The 1,065-nt window shown below is 49.3% G+C and overlaps 1 protein-coding gene across 1 annotated transcript; it reads left to right on the top strand.

Moving 5' to 3' along the window:
• The first annotated feature begins 30 nt into the window (after positions 1 to 30).
• rsph14 (radial spoke head 14 homolog) lies at positions 31 to 696 on the top strand. The gene is made up of 2 exons (XM_005754740.2): positions 31 to 174; positions 343 to 696. The coding sequence occupies exons 1-2, from the start codon at positions 42 to 44 to the stop codon at positions 621 to 623; spliced, it is 414 nt and encodes a 137-aa protein (XP_005754797.1). The 5' UTR covers positions 31 to 41; the 3' UTR covers positions 624 to 696.
• The last annotated feature ends 369 nt before the right edge of the window (positions 697 to 1,065 follow it).

The raw sequence follows: 1,065 nt of genomic DNA, 5'->3' as shown, positions 1-1,065 counted from the left end.
CTGGTTTAACCGACTGTTTGTCTGCTGGTTACAGCGTTCCCATGGACGGGAAGCGACAGGTCTGCGAGGATGCCGAGGTCCTTCCTGTCCTCGTCGGTCTTCTACGGGACAAAGACGTGGAGGTTCAAGCCAACGCTGCAGGAGTCATCATGAACACCGTCATCATTACCACCGGTACAAACGCACACACCGGCTTCCACAACCCTCAACTCAGAAACTCCAAACTTTGAATCAGGATCAGTTTATGTAAAATCGGTTTTTACATCCACGATCAGTCTGAAGGTATCGACCCAGCTTCAGTTTAGTTCCATGTTTCAAACACAGAAGTATCTGTGACTGCAGGTAAGCAGCGGTGCCTGGACCTGGACGTCCTCCCCGTCCTCCTTGGCCTGCTGTCTGAGAAGCACGGGGACGATGACGAGGAGGAGATGAAGAAGAGGAGGAAGGCCCTCATCATGTACGTCCTTCGTGCGCTCACCTCATTGGCTGAGGCTCCTAACGGCCGCCGCCTCCTCCTGGAGCAGCTCCCCCTGCTGGAGAAGAAGGCTGAGGCTGCGGAGGTGGACCAGGACATCCGGCGGGCCACTCAGACCGCCATCCAGGTCATCACCTGGACTCCATGACCTCTGACCTCCAGAGGTCTCATGGAGTAAGAAAATAAAAAAGCAAAACTCATCACACATTTTCTGATGTCATTGTTAAACATCACATGACCAGTCCAATCAAATCTGGGTGCATCATGGGATATTTCTATAAATGTGTTATAAGAGTAGGTTGTTTACTTTAACTGCTGAGGACATTTACTCTTCAGTGTTCTGCTCATAAATGCCAGCATGTGTTCACTGTGTGTTTTCTGAATGTAGAGCTTAAACCTGCATTTGTTCTAATGTCCAGCAGGGGGCGACACCTCCGGCTGAGTAAAGAAGTCTGACGTATATCGTGTATCGTTAATGTCTGTGTGAATGTTACAGATTTGTAAGCGATGTGTTTTAGTGGGAACTATGTTTACTGTCTGTCCAATAGAGAGGCGTTACCACGGCAACTAAGAAGGGAACAAAGCTTCAA

The sequence above is a fragment of the Pundamilia nyererei genome, unplaced genomic scaffold (genome assembly GCF_000239375.1).
Source record: "Pundamilia nyererei isolate P.nyererei 1_Seehausen unplaced genomic scaffold, PunNye1.0 scaffold00635, whole genome shotgun sequence".
NCBI lineage: Eukaryota > Metazoa > Chordata > Actinopteri > Cichliformes > Cichlidae > Pundamilia > Pundamilia nyererei.
Note: the sequence above shows the minus strand (reverse complement) of the source record. Positions and strands in the feature narration are given on the sequence as shown.

Excerpts from the sequence above, each read along its gene's own strand:
- rsph14 (XM_005754740.2), top strand. The coding sequence starts at position 42 with ATGGACGGGAAGCGACAGGTCTGCGAGGATGCCGAGGTCCTTCCTGTC. Across the intron at positions 175-342 it reads CACCGTCATCATTACCACCG|GTAAGCAGCGGTGCCTGGAC; the intron begins GTACAAACGCAC and ends CTGTGACTGCAG.